Consider the following 20,043-nt stretch of genomic DNA (forward strand, 5'->3'; position numbering starts at 1 on the left):
TTACAGCAAGGCACTTCCCCTGTCAAGGTCAGGCCTTTCTGTGCTTTGCAGAAAGTGCATTTCTGTGCATTTACCTGTTCAGGCCATTGGAGACAAATCTTCCTATTCTTTCTCCAGGTGGTGAAAGCGTGTAACGAAGGTGTCAGGAAGATGAGCCGAACAGAGCAGATGATCAGCATCCAGAAGAAACTGGAATTTAAGATCAAGGTATAAGCATGGGTTGGTAACAACCCCCTGCAGACAGTGAACCAACAGCATCCAGGTGTTGCACACGCACACCCAGCAGCGGTAACCCAGTTGCACTCCCTGCAGTGACGTTCAGCTGTGGCTGTGCACTGCCTGTCCACGCTGTCCTGCTTGAAACTTTGGAGATGTGCTGCTACAGGCACTGCCCCCACGTGGGCACCAGGACGGTGTCTGTGGGCTCAGTGCACTGCGCTGCAGCTGCCGGGGCAGCGCTAGAGGCAGCGTGTTGCATGTGTACAGAGCTGTGATGCACTGGCAGCTATATTTTACATTACAAGTGACATTAAAGGAAGATTAAATCTACAAAGAAAAACACTTCAAAGCTGGAAAATACCAAAATGAAGGCTGGAAGGCTGTCCCCCTATATTTAATTCATCCATGTCTTCATGCATTATGCCTCTAATCACCTGCTGATCTGTTCTGGGTCCACTCAAGGAATGACTGAATATTTAGGGATGTCTGACCAGATCTTATTTAATACATGCCAGGAAACTCCAGTGCTAAGTATAAAGTCACTGGTTCTTTTCATGAGTGCTGTGAAAGCACTCCTCAGATCCGTGTGCTTCACTAACTTTAAGGAACATATTTAGTTTCCCAGCAGCCTGTATACATACCCGAGAAACTGAAGAAAATTTAAAAGAAAATTTTAAAAAATAAATTAAAAATTGAGACCATTTGTTTGGAAGGTCACACTTGGCACCCCAAGAATTTGATTTTCCAAACCCCAAAACCAGTGGGTCTGGGCTAGACCACGGCCCTCAGGCCACCTTTGGGTTGCAGTAGCCACAAGACTGCCTTCATCACTTGCACAGCTGAGGCTGCAAGGGCAGGCTGGAGCAGGTCACCCTGGGCACTGACACAGGCAGGGCTCCTCTGGTGAAAATAATGCAGGGGCACAGAAAGACTGCACCACAGGGCATGTGACAAACGTGGAAGGGAAAGAAGGTGGAAGGGGTAGCAGTTATGGTGATATTTTCAAGTATTTCAGTCATTTGACCAAAAATGTAGTGTCCTAATATAAGAAATGCTGTGTTCTGGGCTTCTGTTTTTAAAATAATATTTTGTAAAACTCCAGCATAAATGCTGTTGTGGCTGCTCCTGGCTGGGACAGAGCCGTCCCCTGAGAACTTGCTTAACCTTCTTTTTTCACAGCACAAAAGCCAACTACATGTTTTGAAAGCCAGTCTCCCTGGCTCGGTGAGGAGACACGGGATGCTCCAGAGACTGGATCAGGCTGTGCAGGGCGTAGCCTGGTGTTTAAATCCAGCACTGGGCACTCGAGCACCACTGCCCTGGACTGTTTGTTTGTTCTTGGGCCCCTGCTTGTGCCCCTGTCTGAGCTCTGTTACTCCCTGTGCTGGGCTGCGGCGGGGCTGTAGGAGCACACTGCGCTCTCTGTGCAGCCTTCCATCCATCCTCTGTGGCGGGAGATGATGTGATGGGAGCTCACTTGAAATTCCTTCTTTGTGGCCCATTGCTTAACTGCAAAAGCCATGGATTCATCGCCCTTCTCACTGTTGCTGTCTTTTTTCAAACTTCTAGTCCGTGCCCATCATCTCTCACTCCCGCTGGCTGCTGAAACAGGGGGAACTGCAGCAAATGAATGGTCCCAAGACATCACGAACGCTTCGCACCAAGAAGCTCTTCAGAGAAATCTACTTGTTCCTTTTCAACGATCTGCTGGTAATTTGCCGGCAAATTCCTGGGTAAGTGGAGAATTCAGGTGGCACCCAGGCACCTTAAGCCCTTTGTAAGCGCAGGTGGGGAGCACTGGCTGTTCATGGGTGGTGCAGCTCACCAGCTGAAACCTGATGGCAAACAGGGCTTTCTGCCAGCTTTGTGCAGATTTCAGGGCAGGTCTCCCAGCAGGAGCAGCAAACACATCCACCAGTTCCTGCAGAGTGGCACTGAGTTTCATCAGCTGGCGGGCTGATCCAGGAGGCCTGTCTTCCTGTCAAGAAGTGCTTTTTTGACTCCTCACTGCCAGAGGAACAGCTCAGATTTAGTCAGTTACATTTCTAAGAAAGGAGTCTAGAAAATTCGAGCAGTGGGGAGGGGTATAAATCTAGGCCTGAGGCTAGCGGTTATATTTGACGTGGTATAACCTGCCTCAGGCAGAGGGGAATGTCATCGTGCTTAGGACTATGTTTTGTGAACCTAGAGACCAGTGAAATACAGCAGCACAAACAGACGGGTCCCAGAGAACAGCGCGTTCTTTGTAGCACTAACTAGACTCACCGGTAGGGAGCATCTCGCCAGTCCAACATTTCTAATAAACGTGTCGCCGCAGTGTCTGTACGCCTGGAAATATTTTGCTTCTGCGGCAGCTTGTATCCAGAAAACACAGAGGCATTTTACAAATAGGAATGAATTGAGCCTCACAGTCCCCTTGGAGGGAGCACCATCTGTGTTTTGTACACGAGTTGCACAGAGCAAGCAACTTGTTTTCGGCCACGCGGGATGCCTAAGGCTGAGCAAGGAGCGGGTCTGTTGCTTTGCGGTGAGGTTTTGCAGCCACCCGCTCATCCCTTCCCACAGCAGGGCATCTTTTCTCCTCCTCCCATACAGAGGTTCTTGGTCTGGCCCCAGTACAGTCCTGGGTGGATGAAGACAAACTTGTGCCTTACCTGCAGGTTTTCCTCAGCTTCTCTTTAACCCCTCTCAGGGACAAGTACCAAGTGTTTGACTCAGCGCCGCGGGGGCTTCTTCGGGTGGAGGAATTAGAAGACCAGGGGCAGAGTTTGGCCAACGTCTTCATCCTGAGGCTGCTCGAGAACGCGGACGACCGGGAGGCCAGCTACATGCTGAAGGCGTCGTCCCAGTGAGTACAATGCGGTCACCCCCCAGCACGCAGCACTGCTCTCTCCCTACTCCCAGGCAAGGGCAGCAGCCTTACCAGGGTCAGGCAGCCAGAGATCCCACTGCTCAGCTGCCCTTAGGTCATCCTGGCAGACCCTACAAATCATTCTCCCGTGGCCACCTTCAGTCTCTCCTCCTGGAAGGCGCTAGGAAAGCAGGCAGGTTTCTCTCCTGTATGGTGGATTTGTAGCAGCTGTGGTGGAAGGCAGACAGGCACTTTGCATCCTGGGGCAGAGTTCAGGAGCCCACCTGCTGTGCAGCCTGCAGCCTGTGCAGTAAACCAAACAGGACGTGTCCTGCACACGCTGCCAGCGCCTCAGCCACTGAGATGGAAGCCGTGCCTGACCAGGCCTCCAAAGCAAAGTGGCTCCTGGTCACAGGCAAAAAGGAGAAGAGAAGGCCTCTTCCTCAGTGCCTTCCACAGCTAATCCTGACCTTGCAGCAGCCCTCTGCTGCTCAGGGCCTCTTTGTCTCCATGGGCATAGCTTATTTGGCTCATGGATTTTTCAATTCAGGTTCCAACAAGCTCAGACCGGGCAAATGATTCAGCTGCACTAACACAGGCAGGATTGTTTTGGAGCTCAGTGCATGACTTTCTCATTGACCCAAGACTCAACAGACCCACATTTTTCCAGACACAGCATCTGTGCTGTTAAAGGTGCCGTGTAGGCAGACGTGTACCACCAGTTAAGCAGCTACTGGAGATTGTGCACCCCTCACCTTGATGTTGCTTCGCTGTTCAGCGGTGTTTGACATCTGTATCTGCAGCAGCAGGATGAGGAAGACAAGCCCCCGGCACAGCCAGCACCTGCACCTTCCCCCCAGCTCTGTGACTGCAGCTTTTCTGTGCTGAAAATAGAGACGTCAGTCACCTCGTGCAGGGCAAACGCACGTCTGACGTCTGTGAGCCTGAGCTGTGCAGAGAATGATAAACCAGGACAGGGTTTGCCTCAGCCTGGGGAGGCAACTGTGTTTCTGCATCCTGCTCCGTCTTTGAGGCAGCCACTGTGAGCGTGAGAGCTTGCTCGAGGTGTGCCCACAGGTCTGCTGGCCTGAGGGGTGGGGTGGTGCTGTTCTGGAGCTGCAGGAGAGGTCTGGGCAGTGCCAGCTATGGACCAGAAAAGCAAAGAATTAGAAGAGGGAAGAGGATGCTGAAGAGTAACTGCTGCATGTACTTGACAGCTCTCACAGCATTTCCCAGCTCCAAACCCACACAGCAGCGCCAATCTGCTCAGTGGCAGCTTGCAGCTAGCGCCCCAGCTGGGCTCTGCCAGCACCAGCAGCTGCCCTGAGTTTGGGCACAGCTGGGCACAGGGGCAGTCCTGGCACACAGCAGGCCCCTGACAGGGCTGAGAGAAGGCAGGGCGCTGCGGGGGGGACCCAAAGAGCCCTGCAAGGAACAGGCCTGCAGCCAGCACCACAGCAAGACTCGAGGGCTGATCTTAGCCAGCCCCTCGGAGCACAGGGCCCCCATCCCTTGTGCCCCTGCGGGGCTGTGCTCAACCTCCAGCTGGATTCACTGGCCCCAGGCATCGCACTTCGCTGCCAGCTCTGCAGGTCCGTCTGTCAGCACATTTCCTTCTCAGCTCCCTTTCAGCTGTTCCTCCCAGAGGAGGCTCCAGTGGCGTTAGGTGTGCTGCAAATTCAGGTTTCAAAGCTACCATCCGAGGAGAGAGAAAGTCCTGGCTCCCTCGGGGCCGGGAGCGCAGCTGCTCCTTCAGCCAGAAGCTGCAGCATGTGAAGAGGAAAGGAGGGGATGCCAAGGCAAGGGCTTCTCGAGCACATGTGAAATCTTCATCCTCCTGCTGCGGGTTCATGTCTTGCCTTCAGTAACCGTGTGCTGGAGCTCACGGGGCTTTCATCTCAGCCGCTTCCGAGTGATCCATTCCTGGGTAGGCCACAGCGCTCAGCTGCAAACTGCTCAGCAATACCCTTCAAGTGTTCCTGCGCAGCGGCTGTGGGAATAGATGTTCCTCTGAGTGTTTCACCAGGGAGAACCGCTCCTGTTGGCCTCGCTGGGTCAGGAGCTGCTGTTCCTGGGCAGAGCTCGAAGGAGGCCAAGCTCCCTCCTGCTGCTGTCGCACCGCTCAAAGGGACGGCCAGCCAGGGCTGTGGGGCAGGGCTGGGGCTTGGTGCCTTGGGGCACTGTCACCTGTGGGGCATCCCAGAGGGAGGCTCAGCAGCACCAGCGAGTCCAGGAGCCCAGGGAGACAGGCAGGAAAGGGCTGGGAGAGGAGGAATCAGGAGCTCGGGGCTGGGTGGGTGGGAGAGGTGGTGTCCCCAGGACTCTCCTGGATGCACAGCCTTGGCTTATTTTCCCTATGCAGGAGCGAGATGAAGCGCTGGATGATTTCGCTGGCCCCAAACCGAAGAACCAAGTTTGTTTCCTTTACATCCAGGCTTGTTGGTAAGAGACACAGCAGCCAGGAGCTCTTCACCCCTACCCCTTTTGTCTGCCCTGATCCCCCCCATCCTGCCCCTTAGGGCCCTGTGGGAACCTCTCCCTGGGCTCCCCTTGCATTTCCACCCCTGATACCTGCTTATCAAGGCCACTTATCAAGGCCTGGCCCTGACTTTGTTCCCCTCCAGCCCTCCTCAGCCCACCTGCACTCCCCAGGCCCTGCAGGGCAGGCTTTCACCCCAGGCCCTTCCTCACAGAAACGCTCCCCAGCGCACGCCCTCCGTGGGGTTTCTCACTAGATCAGGGGGGGCATTCACAGAGGTGGTGGCGTTACCCCCCCCGAGCTGCTGTCCTGCAGCTCTCTGTATCCTGGCCTGCCCCTCACTCTCGCCCTGTGCCCTGGCAGACTGCCCGCAGATCCAGTGCGTGCACCCCTACGTGGCCCAGCAGCCGGACGAGCTGTCCTTAGAGCTGGCCGATGTCCTCAACATCCTGGACAAGACGGATGACGGTAGGGAGGGTACGGGGAAGGGGGGGGCTGTGCAAAGGTGTGGGCTTTGCCCTCGGCTGAGCAGACAGGACAGGGGACGTGGGTGGGAAGAGGCAGTGCCAGCCTCGCAGCCAAGGGAGCACACAGCAGAACGAGGACGTTACCGCTGCCTCCTAATGCTCAGCAAACCTCAGCTGCCCTGGGCCGTGGCAGGGCTGGCACCGCCACCCGAAGCGTGACGCGGAGCCGTGCCTACCTTGACTAGATTTACAGCCTGGACAGCCTCCAGCACAGCCAGCCCCGAGGAGCTGATGGCAGCTTCCAGGCAGCACTGCCAGCTCCAGGGCCCTTCCCAGCACGGCCGCCCCAGCGCAGGAGCAGCGGCTGGGCCCTCCTGACGTGTGCCTGTCTCTGTCTCTGCTCAGGCTGGATCTTTGGGGAGCGTCTGCATGATCAGGAGAGGGGCTGGTTCCCCAGTTCTATGGGGGAGGAGATCCTGAACCCCAAAATCCGAGCCCAGAACTTGAAGGAGTGTTTCCGGGTGCACAAGTCGGATGACAGTCAGCGGAGGAAACTGGGCAGCAGGAACCGCCAATGACCGCCGGCACCCCCGAGCGGCTGGAGCGCGGCTGGGAGGGGGCAGAGGACAGAGGCTGCCGGCTGGGAAGGGGCAGTGGTGCAGGACAAGGCGCGCCAGACCCAGCACAACCCCCCCCCACCCCGGATAAACTGGGCTGCCCGCCGTGCTTTCTGCAGCGCCGATCCTTCCCTGGAGCCCAGTGCTTCCAAGTGGCCACAGAACACCTTTCCAAAGAGCACGAGCCCAAACTGACACACCGTGAGGTGCCAGCCCGCTGAGCAGCGCGGGAACCAGGGGCTGAGGGGGGTTCTGCCTTGACTCCCAATTCCCTGCACATGTTCCAGCTGGAACTGGCTCAGGCTGCTTGGGAAGGGCACGTGGAGCAAAGGGAAGGCAGCAATTGGCACCACCCATTTGAGTGCTTCCAGCTCATCACTACCTTCTGAGCTAGGGGCTTTCTTAAAGCTGCCTCTTACAGGCGTGGAAGCTGAAGCAGAGGAGCTGTCTCATCCTCTCACATAGCCCATTAGCACCAGGGCTAGGAAGAGCCCAAAGGAATCCCATTTCCCCAGCCCCAGTGGCTTCACAGCAACATTTTCCCTCGGCAGACCCTCGATCCACCTCCAGACGCTGTGAATGCAGCCCTGCTCCACCAGCAGCCTGACCTCAACCGCCCCGACCCACATCCCTGCCACCTGAAGGCCTCGGAGCACACCTGGGTCCTGCCCCACAGCTCACCTCTCTTCTACAGCTGGCAGCACCAGGGCCTGCCCCAGCTGAGCCGCTGCTCGCAGGAGCCTGGTGCCTGCACAGCCTGCACTGCCCTGCAGAGCCCCGCCACTGCTGCAGGGCTCCAGGAGCACCAGCAGAGCCGGGCACCGTGCAGCGGGTGGGTGACGGTCCCCCGGGAGCTGTTGTGTGCTGTAGGAGGCCCAGCAATCACGCCTGCATGTTTGTACCCCACTCCTCCCAGCTGCCCCCCTGTACAGGCTCACCCCATGTATATATGTGAACCCCAGCGCCTGCAGAGCCAGGTCGCCACTCCCAGCTGTGACACCGAGCATCGCATGGAGCCCAGGGCACAGCACCGAGAGGGGCCAGGGGACAACCCCAGCACGAAGCAGCCCCGTGGCAGCCGCCTGCTGCTCAAACAGCCTGGCTGCAAACAGGCCCACGCGTGGCCACCGGCTGGGCCTGAGCTGCAGCTGGCAGCTGTCAGGGAGTCACGGTCATTGAGCAACTTTCTGTAACTCTGCGAGGAGTCTTCCAGGCCCTGCCTGCAGCACGCTCTGCCGGGTCATGGCTGTGCTCAAAAATGGTGTGGAGAGCAGCTGCCTGCTCGTAGAGCCACACAGCAGCCCCACACAGGGCAGCAGCGTGGCTGCGCTGGTGGCAGCAGGGGAGGACAGAGGAGAGCTGCTGAAAGGGGCTCTGCAGAGCTGCCCTGGGGCTGTGGGTGGAGGGACCGAGTCACACAGGGGTGCACAGCACAAGGCCAGCTACAGCCAGACCCCAGGAACAAACCCGTGGGAGCCAGAGCAGCAAAGGGAGCACAGAAGGGGATTCCTTCCTCCCTCAGGCCCAGCTCGGTGCCACCAGCTCAGCAGGAGCACCCGACAGCAGGCAGCACAGCACCATGCCCACCTCACAGCAGCACGCACAGGCTGGAGGCTCCCGGCCCCCACCAGAGCCCAGCCCCACGGTGGGGGCCTGCAGCCTCCAGCTTGGTGCAGGGCCTCACCCCACAAACAGGAACCCCCCAAGTCGCTTCCCCCTGCCCCCAGGTCAGCTTTCTGAGCACAGCCAGAGCCCCACCTCAGGGCCTGGACCCCACAGCAGCTGCAAATCTTCCACAGTGCGAAACCAAGGGGAGCTCTGGCTCCAGGCAGCCCGAGTTCCCCATGAAATGAGCGCACCCCAGAGCCTGCAGCTTTGCAGAGCTGCAGCCAGCCCAGCCCTGAAGTCCCACACACCTACCTGGGACGCTTCTTAGTACAGCAAGGCTCCTGCACCCCTCAGCAGCAGCTGTTTAGTAGCAGAGGGGCTGACCCAGGTTCCCCAGCGCCAGGACAGCACTGCTCCGCTTCATTCCTTGCAGGGGAAGAGGGGCACGGGGCTGCAGCACGCTGTCCCACCCCCCACTGCCAAACCCTGGGACTCACTCTTGCTCTGTTGTGACCTTTTATGACTTCAAACCCTAGGCACAGGCTGTGCCGTTTTCAGGCACCAAGTGGCATCCAGTGTTATTTCTTCAGACCCAGCCCTGCACGCCTGTCTCAGTGGTCTCAGTGTTGTACAGGGCCAGGCCTGGGCCCCACAAGCACGGGCTGGAGCCCCCTGGACCCTGCCAGGCTGCCTCAGTGAACTGAGGGGAACTTCTCGTCGTCTCGTTTGCCGTGTGATGAAATATAGCTGAGCGAGCCAGCGCCAGTGACACTCCTGCCTCTTCTTCCTCCCCCAGACCAACCGCGTACCCCCCCCAGCATGAGTGCTGGGGTAGGGGGAGCTGGGCCAAATACAGGGGGTGGAGGTGGGGAGGGGTGGGAAAGTGGGGTGGGGTGACACTGGGGAGAACTGGGGTGGCACGCACCACCTGACCGCCCTCTCCCAAGGAAAGTTGTGCCAGATGATGCCCAGCACCGTTACCACCCCACCAGGACAGACCTGGAAAGCTGCTGCCAGCCCAACGCCCCTTGCTGCCACGGGCTGGGGGGGGTGACACGTCTGCAGTCAGGCCTGCCAGGTGTCAGTGTGCCCACAAGTCACACGCTGAGAGCCAAGGGAGAGGTGGGGTGTAACGCTGCTGCCTGGAGCAGAGGCTGGAGCACCCTTAGCCACATCTGCGGCAATGTTTCTGCCCCAAGGGCCCCCAGCAGCAGTGGAGGGCAGGATACAGGCTGGTTGTGTTACAGAAACATCTTTTATTGAGTTCAGGAGGCAGAGAACTTTCTCAGCGTGATGACAACCAAGGCCACAAGCACGGATGTCCCCAGGAGGGAGGCGATGACAATGGCACCAATAGCTCCGGGCCCCAGTGAGCCTGCAGGGACAGAAAACAAGGCGGCATGAGGCTGGCAAGTCACAGAGGGGAAGGGCAGTCGGGCTCAAACCCCCTCAGGGAGGCAGACAGCAACCCTGCTCCCAAACCCCTGTGGGAGTGACCTGCATGCAGCCCAGGGGCCCCATGGTGCCGCCCCCCCGTACCATCCCCAGTGTCCAGGCGGTGCAGGTGGGTGGTGTCCTCAGGCTCCAGCTCGGAGGTGTATGGGGGGAAGGCGGTGGCGTCTGAGAGCCGGGCGGTGGTGGTGGCGGCATCGAAGGGGCCGGCTCCGGAGGGCAGCTCAGGCGGCTCATTCCACAGCGTGGGGACCGGGCCCTGCGGGTACTCTGCTGGGAGACAAGCACCGACCATCACTCCTGTGCACGGGTGGGCCCAGCGGGACCCTGGGACAGCCACAGCTCAGCCATGCCCTGGGCTCCAGGTTCCTGGGGACAGATGGAGCAACCCCGAGGGCTGTGAAACCCATGGGGCAGAGCCCCAGGCTCTGGGAGCACACCTGCAGAAGACAACGCCTGGGCTTCAAGGTGAAACCAGGTGTCCACACAGCACAAATGGGACAAGGGAGACTATCACACCCCTGCAACAGACAGAGACCAGCCAGGCACCACGCACAGCCTGCACTGTCCAAAACCAGTGCTGCGGGGGCCCTTCTGCCCTGCACTGCCACCTATGCAGTGCAGGACACTGGAGGGACTGCCCGAGCAGGGGAGCTGCGTCCTGCGGGCCCCAGAGCCTCAACTTCCCTCTGCCCCCACCTCCATGCTGTGCCGGGGAGATGAAAGCAGAGCCGTGCTCTGATGTTACCATTCACGTCCTGTTATTTCTTCCCCCTGTGGGGTCGGGAACCAAAGCAGAGAGCCCTCCCTGTTTGTGTGTGGCTGAGCCGAGCGCTCCCCGTCAATGCCTGCCTTGTTCAGGTGGGCCCCGGCGGGAGCGGGAGACATTCCACAGCTCCCCGCTGAAACCGCTGGGAATGTCACACTAGGATGGGGAAGAAGGGAAAAAAACAAACAGCAGCCAGTTCCAGGGCCCACCTGAACCGACACGGTGGCTTTCTGGGCCAGGAAAGAGGGCAGGAGAGGAACCAGAGCAAACAGCCCGGGCTCCCTGGAGCAAGGCACAGAGGTGCGCACCCATCCTGCATGATGGGTGCTGCAGGGGCTGGGTCACCCGGGTGCCTCGCTGCCATGGGTACACGTGGGCTCAGCCCTGCCCAGCCTCCCCAGCACCCTCCTGGCCTCTCCCTGGCCCAGCAAGGGAGGTGGCGGCAGCGCCAGCCCCAGCTTTAAGTACCCAGAGCCCTCCCTGCAAGTGCTCTGGGGGAGGAATGAGCACTGAAGGACCACGCTTGGTTCTCCTGTAGGAACCCTGCACCCAAAGAACAGGAGGGCCAGCACCAAAACGCTGCCTGTGCAACCCCCCAGACAGGACTTGCCACAGGGCTCACATCAAAGAGCGGCTCCCACCTTCCTTGGAAGCTTTTGATGCTGCTTAACAGGCTTAGGAGCACAACGCAGCTCTAGACCAGATTTGCAAAGCCCTTCCTACAACCGTAAAAGCTACAGGATTTTCATGGGGAGCTGCCAGCTTAACTCTGGCCCAAGGAGGAACACGACAGGGAAATCAGCTCCCAGCCTGAGGTCTGTGCCAGCGCTCATTCAGGCAGCGACCCAGCACACTCGGGCTGGCTGACCCACCTGGGGGAGGAGCTGGACATGGCATTTGCCGCTGCTCCCATCCCGGGTCCCCAGCAGGAGTGCACAGGAGTTGTGCTCCACGACTGCTCCCCAGAAACACCCGAGCCCTTGGCAAGGCCCTTCTCAACCTGCCCTGCGCAGCCAGCAGCAGAGCTGGAGACACACCCCATCCAGGGGCTCTTCCAGAGCACTATTTCCAGTGGACCTCTTTTCTCAAAATCCTGTTGTTTTGCTACCAGAGAACAGATTGAGGAAACAGAATTTAGTGGATAGACGTAGTTAAATCAACACGGAAAGGACCCAAGCAGAGCTAGAGCTATTTAGTTAGCAATGGTGGCATTAGGAAGCTGTTGGTTTAGGCACAAACCAAACACGTTTAACAGTTTGAAGCCCCGCTTCCAGGCTGCTTTGGGAAGTGGAAAAACTGCTCAGAGAAGAGCTCCCCTCCAGCTGTGACCTCCCTTGCTGCACCAACAGCGGAGCCATTCCCACCTGGCAAGGGGGAGCCGTGCTGGGGGGAGGTCACTGTTGCATTTCCCAAGAACATTTTTCTCTCCAAAAGCCAAAATAGCTGGGCACAGCCCTCACATCGGGCTGTGGGTCAAAGTGTTAAGCTCAGGCAATCTGTAACAGATGCAGACACCATGCAGGGAGCCTGTAGGACCTGGACAGGCCCTTTCCAATACCCTGTTCTCAAAGGGACAAGGAGGCAGTGCCACCCCTTCCAACAGCAGAGCAAGGGCTCGTTTTCTAGCCAGACCCATGGGTCCCAGAACATCTCTCCAGTCCCAGCAATCCAATTCCTGAAAAACACATTGCAGCTCTCAAAGTAGGGCACAACTTATTTTTGATAGCCAAGTAAAGAGGAAACAGTCTAATTTATGATCTTGGTGACTTAAGACCTGGATAGAGTCTTGAATGGCTTCTGGACAGATATTTAGTTAATTCCTCTCATTTGATTAAAGCATACATTCAGTTGACCCTCACAAAAAGGGCAGAGCACGCTAAACGCGAGCTTTCTGTTCCAAGTTCTTGTGGTTTTCCCTTAACGGCACTTCAGCGGCTGCAGAAAACACAACTTCCCTCAGCCAGGCCTGGTGCTTCACTACCAGGAGCTGTCAGCCCCGCAGCAGAACCACGCACGTGCAGTGAACCCGCATCTGACCACTGAGCGCCACCTGCTCCGCCAGGCCCCACTGCTGGCCCTCCTCACCCACCACACCTCACCCGCTGCTGCTGGAACAGCTGCCGACAGCCCTGCAGCGCTCCCCCTCCTGAACTAACAGCTCCCGTCTCACCATGCTGTGAGAAGCACAACCACCCACCCGACTACCCCCACGTCCCGCTGGTCTCCCCAGGCGCTCGGGCACTCAACGCCCACTCCCCTCAGCAGCGCCACACAGCCCGAGCCCGGCTCGGCCTTGCTGCTGCTGGCTACGAGCAGCAGACTCGCAAGGAGACGCGGTCAGACCTAAATATGATCCACAAGAAAAGCAGCAGGGGCAGGCCCAGGCCTTCCCACATGCACGGTTACCCGTGCTTCCCACAGCAACCTGCCAGTTACATTGCAGCATCCTTACTGCGACAATGGCACTGTGCCCCTGAACCAATGCCTCCCAGTGAGGGATCGGAGCCGGTTGCAGCTCTCCATGGGCAACAGGGAGGCTGCATGGGGCCTCCAGGGGCCTGGTGCAGGCACAGCACTGTTAACGTGCACAAAAACCCAAACACGTTGCAGTCTTACGTGAGGGTGTGCAATTGAGGACTGAAAGCCAAGTATCAAGGGCAAGTTAGCATATGGTTTTCCTGTTCACCCAAGAACTTTGTAGAAATTAAGAACTACCAAGAAACGTGCTAAAAACACCTCATCAGCCCCACCACTGCCCTGCCTCAGCTCCCCGTGCTCTGAAGGGAGAGGAACCATGACCCCGGGGCACACACAAGCCCTCTCCCAGCACCCAGCCTGTCTCAGCACTGGGGCACAGATGGAGGAACTGCTGCCCCTCAGGCTGCTCAGTCAAGTGCACTTCGTAAAAAACAGCTTGGGAGCACTTATGGGAGAGGTGATAGAACCAGATGACAGGAATCATCTTAATTACTAGGGTTTTTAACAGTGTGGGGATGGAACCCAGAGAAAAATGGACTAAAAATAATCCATTGTTCTGCAGCAGGCCAAGTAGGGGATGACACAGATGACACCTCTTCCTCCTCGTATGTTGAGACAAGTCATCTTACTTCTGGGAAATAAATAGCCTTCAGGGAACTGTACCACTTATCCTCCCTCTCAGCAGCACAGGGTAGTTATGACTGAGGCCAAAAAAATAGAAAAAGTATCAAGGGTTAGTACAACAAAGAAATACGAGTTCCTGAATGATGCAGGAACTCACCAAGACTTCAGCTACATGGACCGTAGTGAGGTCTAAAAGGATGGACACCAAGGGCAACTTGAAGCAACTCCTCCCTCCATGCTCAGTGAGGAGGCTGGGTGGCTGCCTGCCCTGTGACAGGGTCTCCTGTGCCCCAGATCCTGGGCAGATGAAAGGTAAGACTAGACAAATCTCTCTCCACAAGTGACAGCTCTTGAAGCTGGACAGATCTGAAGCATCCTTCAAGACACCCCAAACAAAGAGAACCTTCCCCCAGGCACAATGCAAGACCTCAAGGCAGGCAGGTGTGGCCATCTAACATCTCCATCCCTGGAGAGCAGTCACCAGTGACCATCATTCTTCTTTGAACAACCTGGTTTCAGGATCTCATCGTCCTCAAAGCCTGTCAGTAGGAGATGACAATGAGATGTTCCTCCTCCATGGGATAATGCTTGGAAAGGCAAGAGCACCTGTTGTAACCTGAACATGGCACACCATTTCTTCTGTTGCCACCACGTACAGGTTAACTTAATGCCAAATCCACAGCTCACATCCTTTTCATAACTTGGGAGCTCTCCTTGCCTTTTTTTTTTTTTTAGTTACAGATTTTTGTGTCTTTTTACATCCATTACAAGGGGTGGCAGTGGTGCTGGGATGTGCGCTAAGGTGACCTGCTGCTTTCTGGAGCACACTCTCCACCTCCAATCCAGTAACCTTAACCAGGAGCTGATAATAAGTATCAGTAATTTATAGAGCGTTGGTGCCAAACAAGTTTGAGTAATGCTCTACAAAGACTTGTTTTAAATCTGGACCTGCTGGATCATGTCTTTAAGAAATGTGTATGAGAAATTATTTAATTCCCATACTCTAGTACTTGAACTTCAAAAACTTCCCAATAACCTTTTATTGTATTATTGCTGAGAACACAGACAAGTTGCTACGGACCAGGCCTTGTCCTGTACTTTCTCCTTTAGCATAACAAAGACCATCTCCTGCTCTGCCTCCTTCCCATCCTCCATATCCACACTGATGTGCTACTGCAGTATAATACATTATCCACAAGAGTTCGAAATAAAAATCCAGGAGCCCACATCAGAGTTCGATTACAAAAAACACGACTCAGAAACCAAGGCCTCGGCAAAGTCTTCTTACCAACTTCACTTGGAGTTCTGAACCCATTATGGGGATTGAAACTGGTTTTAGTAAAAAGCAAAAAGATTCCCTTCACCATCCTACCATGCTCTAGGCCAAAGTGCCACTTCTGTTTGAAGAGAGAAGTGGAAAGAACTTGGTGGTGCAGAGAACCCTTACATTTGACCCTTTTCCTGTTGCACCTATATGATGTGGACAAAGAAGGACTCAGGTGCTGTCCTATCTTTGACATATGCAATACTGGAAAGAGCTTAGTAGCTCAGAAGTTCACATTTTCTCAAGTCAGAGCCCTGAATGCTCTGCTTAGGAAGCCAGCCTGGCTGGGCAAGAAACCAGATCAAGTTCCACAACCCACCAGCACCCTGGAAGCGCTCTGCTACACCCCGATGGGAAGCCTCAGCTGCCAGCAGATCCTCCACCTCTTGCCGAACTCCTAGGTGCTTACCCCAGGCTTTGGCATGAGATAGCTCGAGTCACTGCTGTGACAGAACCAGGTCCAACGAGGAAGGGAAGACTCGTTCTGGACCTCAGGGTGGCATTGCCAGCATCCCCTACAGCCCTGCCTGAGGCACAATCCACTTTGCTCTCCACAGAGGCCTTTGCTACGGAAAGTACAAGGTGCTGACATGGGAGGGCAGGGGCTGCGTGAACTCAGAGGCCAGCAACGGGCTGTCCAGCCCCAGGTAGCCACAGCAGGCACAGGGCCAGTGCAGGGATGAAAAGAGGCCTTCATGGGGAGCACAAAGGGCAGCCTGTGATGTGCGAGTGCTGGAAGCTCGAGTGTAGAGCAGCGTAGAGCAGTGTGGTTCTGATGAATGTTAAATAAACTTGTTTACAGAAAGGCTGGGCTGCATGTATATGCACAGAGACCAGAGGGCTGCCTGCATGCCCTTCCCTTCTTTGTCTCCACAAGGCAGGAAATTTCCTTTTCTAACGGGGTGAAATGCAGAAAAAATTCCACTGGGCGCTAAAAGCCCCTGCACTGGGGATGGTGACTCTCCACTCCTAATAGAGCAGAAAGTTCTTCTGCTCCTGGGATGTCTCAGAACCCAGGCTGGTTCCCTCATGTCCTACTTTGGTGTAGCAAAGAAGAACAAACTTAAGAGGGCCTCAAACTTGGAAAATGCAACTGCGAGAACGCACCTGCACCCCAGGCTCTGACTACTGCGTTCATCAATGCAAAGCTCTGAGAGCTACTAGCCTTGCTGGGTAAATGAGGATCACCCAGTATCAACCCAGAGTATTTCCACAGGATCAAAGTGACATACAGAGGCAGTGACAGTTGGTTATAAACCGCAGCTGCAAAGCTGAGTGACGAGCGAGTACACAGGAAAGCTGGCAAGGCAGGGGACAGAGTGGGCATGCACCAGACCCTGGGAACTTAAGGTAATATGAAAGATTCTAGCTTGGAGAGGAGGCAGGGCAAAGTTTCATTGACAGTGAATTGATTTCTGAAGAGTGAAAAACTCTAACAGTTAAAAAACAAAACAAACAAACAAAAAAACTTACCTGGTTTTGGGGAGGAGCACTGCTACTGATTCTGGGAGCATAAGCAAGGTATAAACTGGAACGCCGTGCTTAAATTATTAATGTTCCATTACAGAAATATCAAAGGCCAGCATTTGAGAAGGAAAAGATGCACTTTTTATGGCCCATCTCACAGTTACTTTAAAAGTTCTCCCAGCAAGAAGGCATCTTAAAGTAGTGGGACATTCAAGGGCAATACCAGCTACAGTAACTGTCCTCATACCTGCAGATGCAGCCATCAATTCCCGTCCGTATGAAAACTCCTTCAAAAAGCCTGCTAGACTGCTGGCCAGGATCTCCCTGCTAAGCAAGGTGCAAAGAACGAACCAAGGGAGCTGCAGTCTAGCATTGCACTTCTTGGAAATCAGAACAAGAATTCAGGAAAACAAGCGCTGTGCTCTTGCCTGTTACCTTGTCCTGAGCCATCTGTTCAGCATCTCACCTGCATTTAAGGAAAGAGGCTTTGGGGAAAGGCAGTTTCCTCCAGAACAAGTAGGGGGGAAGTTATTAACAACCTCCTTGAAAAACTGTGCCCAAGAGAGCATGTGTCCCATGCTAACCCTTCTCCCCTCACCACCTTTCTGCTGTTTCAGGCTGCTAGCAAACCATTGCTGAGCATGGGTCAGAACTACGTGCCCTGCCAGCCTGCTGAGGCTGCAGTGCCTCACTTACACCCAGTCCTAAACAGAAACTCAAACAATTCAGATAGACAGCTCAGCTTTTGACTGAGCTGTTTTCATAGACAGCTTCGTATTTCTATTTACAACACCTGCGGTAACGTACTCTGCTGCAGCAGAAAACTTAACAGGAACCAGACAGAAACTGGCAAATGGGTTTTAGTAGCTGGAGAGGTTTTTTTAAATCTTTATCCTATAACTAAAAGTAGACAGACAAGCTGTCCCATCAACTGCAAAGCACACCCCATCCACTGTCTACTGATCTATAGTCACCGAGACTCAGGCAGGCACTACTGCCGTTCATCTCCAGTTTACAAAGGATTTTTGCCCTTCTCTCCAACAGCAATGTGGTTTCAGGACAGAGTATATTCTTACTTGATACTACCCTACTGACTCCAAAGCCAGTTTCCATTAGTCAGTTATAATTCATTAAATACTTATGGATGTTTTTAGGGGAGGGAGAGGAAGATGGAGCTACAGGAAGAGAGGTAGGTAAGACACCTCCTATTCTTTCAGAGTGTAAATGCAAAGATCCTTACCTGCCAGCACAGCAGGGAGCAGGATGCCACACAGCATTAGCAGGACCAGGTGAAGGATTCTGTGGTAGGGCATGGCTTCCCTCAGGAAAAGCGTCGTCAGGAATTCTTAAACTCTTCAAAGCACAAAACAACTTGGAAATTTCACTGGTATAAAAACTTTGTCCAGTAAGGTCAAAAAAAAAAGAAAAATCCTTCACAAGCAGATAGAGAGAGTGCAAAGCCTAGCAGAGACTCCCTCTCACTGACTTCTCGAGCACACCTCCTCCTGAAGGCAGCTCCACCCTCTCAAATTTATGCCTAAAACCCCATAGGCAGCCGAGCCGTTAGGCATCCGTCACCCTGCCAGGCCAGCACACACACGAGCAGTTGTTGGCGAGCCCTTGCTGGAGGCCCTGTCCCTGCAACCATGCAGCACCAGGCTCGAGGGCTCTGCTCGCCTCTGCCTGCAGGGTGGCAGCGGTCCTTGAAGGGTGGGCACAGCAAAAGAACAAGGGCCTCAATCTTTTAAGGTTAAAATACCCTGAAACAGAGCCAGAGCAGCTCCGTGGCACCCTTGTTTTCTGGCTGCAGTGCTTCGAGGTGGACTAGGAACTGCGTGTGGTCTGCCCTGGCAGAAGTGCCCCTTGAAGCCTGGCAACCATCTTCCAGGGGAACCTCCTTCACCAAACCACACCTGCTTCCTCCTCAGGTTTGATCCGAACACATGCTGCCTCTTCCCGCAGCCTCCTGCCACGCTGCTCATCTCCTTCACATGGATTCATGAGAAATTCTCAACAGAGAAAACTGAGGTTGGTTTTCAGTCACATTTGCACTGACAGAGACTTGGGAACAGCTGAAGTGAACAGAGGCCCACTCTGGCTTACCAGAGGACAGAATAACTGCATTAGTAGTGGTTTTTTGTTTGCTTTTAAAATTTGTATGAGGATGAAATATTTCATAGCTTCTGTTCAGGAGATGTTGTAATTCAACTACATAAACATCCCCCATGTCAGTTCTTTGTGTTCTGAAATTATGATACAAATAGTTTTACCTAACGTTTCAGATCCAGTTTTCTGGTAAATGATCTCTGATTTTGGCATTATCTGACAGGCAGCTAGATCCAGTTCAGCTGTCCTTTCAGATGACTCTACTTGGTGCAGTTCTTTGCAAAAGCACTTCGTTTTCAGTCTTTGCTTTTCCTGCTTCCCCTCACAGCAGTCTCTGCAGTGAAATGAGATGTTTGGAAATAATCTGGTGAAATAACACTCAAAAGAGGCCTCAGAGATGTCTAACATCAAACTCAACATCTTCCAAACCTCGACCACAGCCCCATCAACTATCCAGGTTCGTATCCTGTCTGAAAGAAGACTGACGTGCATAAAGATATATCAGGTGCAGATACAAAGTTGTAGCTCCTATTTTTCCCATCCCTACCAATGCAAGAGACCTTTACTACTGTAACAGGCTCTCTTTTAGTCACAGAGGTGAAAGGGCAGTGGCCTCAGTGTACAGTCTGAACAGAACAGCATCTTACCTTTGTACAAAAACAAAAATCAGAACATTAAAATACACGAGAACACCATCTCTTCCCCACAGGTCCATTATCTACAAGCTCTCAGAAGCAGAGCAAGGTCCTCAGGGTTTCACAGATCATTGCACGTTCTCCCTGCTTGTATTTCTGTATTTTCATTTAGCAATCGGTGAATTGTTCCTTTTGAACTCCCCAACTGAGCTGGAAATTAACAGGCTTTTTCTTGTAGTCCAAAATTAGCTTGTAGAAATTAGATCATACCATTAAAAAACAAAGTACTTATGAACCAGAAACCTTATACACCAAAGTAAAAGAAAATTTCAAAACAAAGTCAAATTATCAGCCAAAGCATGTACTGCTCTCTCCAGGACAACAGCTGAAAGTAATGCAAAACTAATGTAAGTTCTTCACTGACTCGGTATTTCTAGTGGTCATGTGAATGACAGAATAACATTCATCGTTAGCCTTTACTGGGATTTTCCACACAAAAACAAGAAACAAGTAGAAAAAAGAGGAAAGTAAGATTTTGTCTAAAAAAGGAAGGGTGTGAGGTGTCCGTGTGGACTTGAATCCAGGGGGGGAAAATAAAACCTCCCATTTAGAGAAGGGAATTGGAGTGGGCGGGGTGGTACCACCTGGCAAAAAAAGGGCTCCATGACCAAGTGTTTGTAGTAACAAAACCAGACAGGGCTTCATCTCTCCTGCATAAACAACATGAGCGTGAATGCACGTGTTTCTGTATGCAGAGAGGGGGGGGCAAAAAGTTAAAGCTTCCTTGTCAAAATTTTCCAATCTTGACTTACTGCTGTTTATTTGAACTCTAAAATTATCAAGTAGAAAAAACCCACCGGTATTCCTCACCAGGGAAGAAATAAAGCAGCAGTTGTTGTTCCACATCTTGTATGCTTCCTTCTTGTTTCTTGACGAAAGCTGATGAG

General features: G+C 54.1%; 2 protein-coding genes across 3 annotated transcripts in view; one reads left to right on the forward strand and one right to left on the reverse strand.

Moving 5' to 3' along the window:
- The window catches only part of NGEF (neuronal guanine nucleotide exchange factor), a 35,985-nt gene extending 28,632 nt beyond the window's left edge, over positions 1 to 7,353 (forward strand). The window contains exons 10-15 of the mRNA XM_032193742.1: positions 118 to 207; positions 1,789 to 1,952; positions 2,912 to 3,067; positions 5,433 to 5,512; positions 5,913 to 6,017; positions 6,422 to 7,353. Coding sequence (XP_032049633.1) covers positions 118 to 207; positions 1,789 to 1,952; positions 2,912 to 3,067; positions 5,433 to 5,512; positions 5,913 to 6,017; positions 6,422 to 6,594 — 768 coding nt within the window. The 3' untranslated portion in view covers positions 6,595 to 7,353. The remainder of the gene's footprint in view (positions 1 to 117; positions 208 to 1,788; positions 1,953 to 2,911; positions 3,068 to 5,432; positions 5,513 to 5,912; positions 6,018 to 6,421) is intronic.
- A 2,153-nt stretch (positions 7,354 to 9,506) lies between these two features.
- Positions 9,507 to 20,042, reverse strand: SNORC (secondary ossification center associated regulator of chondrocyte maturation). Of its 2 annotated transcripts, none has more exons than XM_032192916.1 (3): positions 19,954 to 20,042; positions 9,781 to 9,963; positions 9,507 to 9,616 (listed from the first exon to the last, which is right to left on the reverse strand). In XM_032192916.1, exons 1-3 carry the CDS (start codon positions 20,000 to 20,002, stop codon positions 9,507 to 9,509), a joined length of 342 nt encoding a protein of 113 aa, XP_032048807.1. In that variant the 5' UTR covers positions 20,003 to 20,042. The 2 variants fall into 2 exon arrangements, with proteins under 2 accessions (XP_032048807.1, XP_032048806.1); XM_032192915.1 differs by lacking the exon at positions 19,954 to 20,042 and adding an exon at positions 17,596 to 17,927 and having other exon boundaries at positions 9,781 to 9,966.
- Between the last annotated feature and the right edge of the window lies 1 nt (position 20,043).

Source organism: Aythya fuligula, chromosome 9 (genome assembly GCF_009819795.1).
Source record: "Aythya fuligula isolate bAytFul2 chromosome 9, bAytFul2.pri, whole genome shotgun sequence".
NCBI lineage: Eukaryota > Metazoa > Chordata > Aves > Anseriformes > Anatidae > Aythya > Aythya fuligula.